At 48.8% G+C, this 1,824-nt stretch overlaps 1 protein-coding gene across 1 annotated transcript; it reads right to left on the bottom strand.

Moving 5' to 3' along the window:
- Positions 1–270: 270 nt before the first annotated feature.
- Positions 271–1,038, bottom strand: LOC146584081 (olfactory receptor 14A16-like). Its single transcript, XM_085325444.1, has one exon. It carries the CDS (start codon positions 1,036–1,038, stop codon positions 271–273), a length of 768 nt encoding a protein of 255 aa, XP_085181570.1.
- Between the last annotated feature and the right edge of the window lie 786 nt (positions 1,039–1,824).

The raw sequence follows: 1,824 nt of genomic DNA, 5'->3' as shown, positions 1-1,824 counted from the left end.
ATGAGAGAGAAGTGGCATAAATCAAAACATTTTTCTTTCTTTTCACAAGAAAACATCCTTGTTGTCAAATGCCATGTGACTGATGAGTGGATGCACATGGGATGGTTATTGGTGCTGCCATTGGAGCCATTGAACCAGTTTCCTCAGGGCATCCTTGAGCTCCTTGTTCCTCTTGCTGTAGATGAGGGGGTTCACTGTTGGAGGCACCACTGAGTACAGAACAGCCACCACCAGATCTAGAGTTGGGGAAGAGAGGGAGGTGGGCTTCAGTTAGGCAAAAAATGCTGTGCTGACAAATAGGGAGACCACGGCCAGGTGCGGACACATGGAAAAGGCTTTGTGCTGGCCCTGCTCACAGGGGATCCTCAGCAGAACTGTGAAGATCTGCATGTAGGACAGCACAATGAAAACAAAACACCCAAAGACTAAACAAAGACTAACCACAGTAAGTCCAACTTCCCTGAGATAGGAGTGTGAGCAGGAGAGCTTGAGGATCTGGGGGATCTCACAGAAGAACTGGTCCACTGTGTTGCCTTGGCAGAGGGCTATGGAGAAGGTGTTGGCAGTGTGCAGGGCTGCATTGAGAAACCCACTGGCCCAGGCAGCTGCTGCCTTTTTGACATAGGTTCTGCTGTCCATGAGGGTCCCATAGTGCAGGGGACTACAGATGGCAGCATAGCGGTCATAGGCCATGACTGTGAGAAGACAATACTCTCCTCCTAACAAGAAGAAAAACAGAAAGACTTGAGCAGCACATCCTGAGTAGGAAATGGCCCTGGTGTCCCACAGGGAATTGGCCATGGATTTGGGGACAGTAACAGAGATGGTGCTGAGGTCGAGGACGGAGAGGTTAAGGAGGAAGAAGTACATGGGGGTGTGGAGGTGGTGGTCACAGGCTATGGCTGTGATGACGAGGCCGTTGCCCAGGAGGGCAGCCAGGTAGATGCCCAGGAAGAGCGAGAAGTGCAAGAGCTGCAGCTCCCGAGTGTCTGCAAATGCCAGGAGGAGGAACTCATTGGGGGAGCTGCTGTTGGACATTTATTCACATTAGCCACAAGGGCTGTCAAGAGGAGAAAAGAAATGAAGAAGTTAGGAGAGACTTTTAAAGAACAATAAATATAAAAATAAATTCTTTTCTTCTTAAAAATCCCATACTGCTTATCTCTTTCTTGGGATGCCCTTTGTGCAATTACCTTCCTCCAGCTCTCATTTATGCTGGCTGAGCGTGTCATGAAGAGCAAAGACCTCTGCCTATGGTCCCAAGTGTCTGTCCTACTATAGCTGCAGGGGGGATGTGAGAATTCTGGTGACTCACTCTGACATTAACAATTTCTGTTAAGTGAAATCCATTCATCTTGTGGGAGGGTTTCAGCATCTTCTCTCCCAATTCTAAACAATAAGAATTGCAAAAATGTGTTTTGAGGATCTTTTTCATATTATTTACTTTGGGGTGCCTATGTCACCCCTGGGAGTGCTCTGTAAGAGCAGAAATCCTCAGCATTTCTACTCTGAGTCCTGAGAGGAAAACATCCACTGTCCCTTGGAGTGGGAACATCTCATCTGCCTGTTAGTCTCATTCCCAGCTGTCCTGCGCTCACATCTCTTTGAGCTGGAGGATGATGTTACTCTAAAAAGAAACCAGCCCCTGCTGAGAGCAGAGGAATCCAGTTTCCAAGTGCAGATCTCCAAACTTCCCTCCCTCTCTCCAGGCACCAGAGGGAGGGCTCCACACTCCCCTTCTAGCCAAGCACCTCTGCAGCTTCTTCCTCGGTCTCTCAGATATCACAGAGGTGCTCTGAGACAGCAGAGCCTTTCTAGAGGGCA

This window comes from Rhea americana, unplaced genomic scaffold (genome assembly GCF_003343005.1).
Source record: "Rhea americana isolate MKP2758 unplaced genomic scaffold, rheAme1 scaffold_977, whole genome shotgun sequence".
Lineage (NCBI taxonomy): Eukaryota > Metazoa > Chordata > Aves > Rheiformes > Rheidae > Rhea > Rhea americana.
Note: the sequence above shows the minus strand (reverse complement) of the source record. Positions and strands in the feature narration are given on the sequence as shown.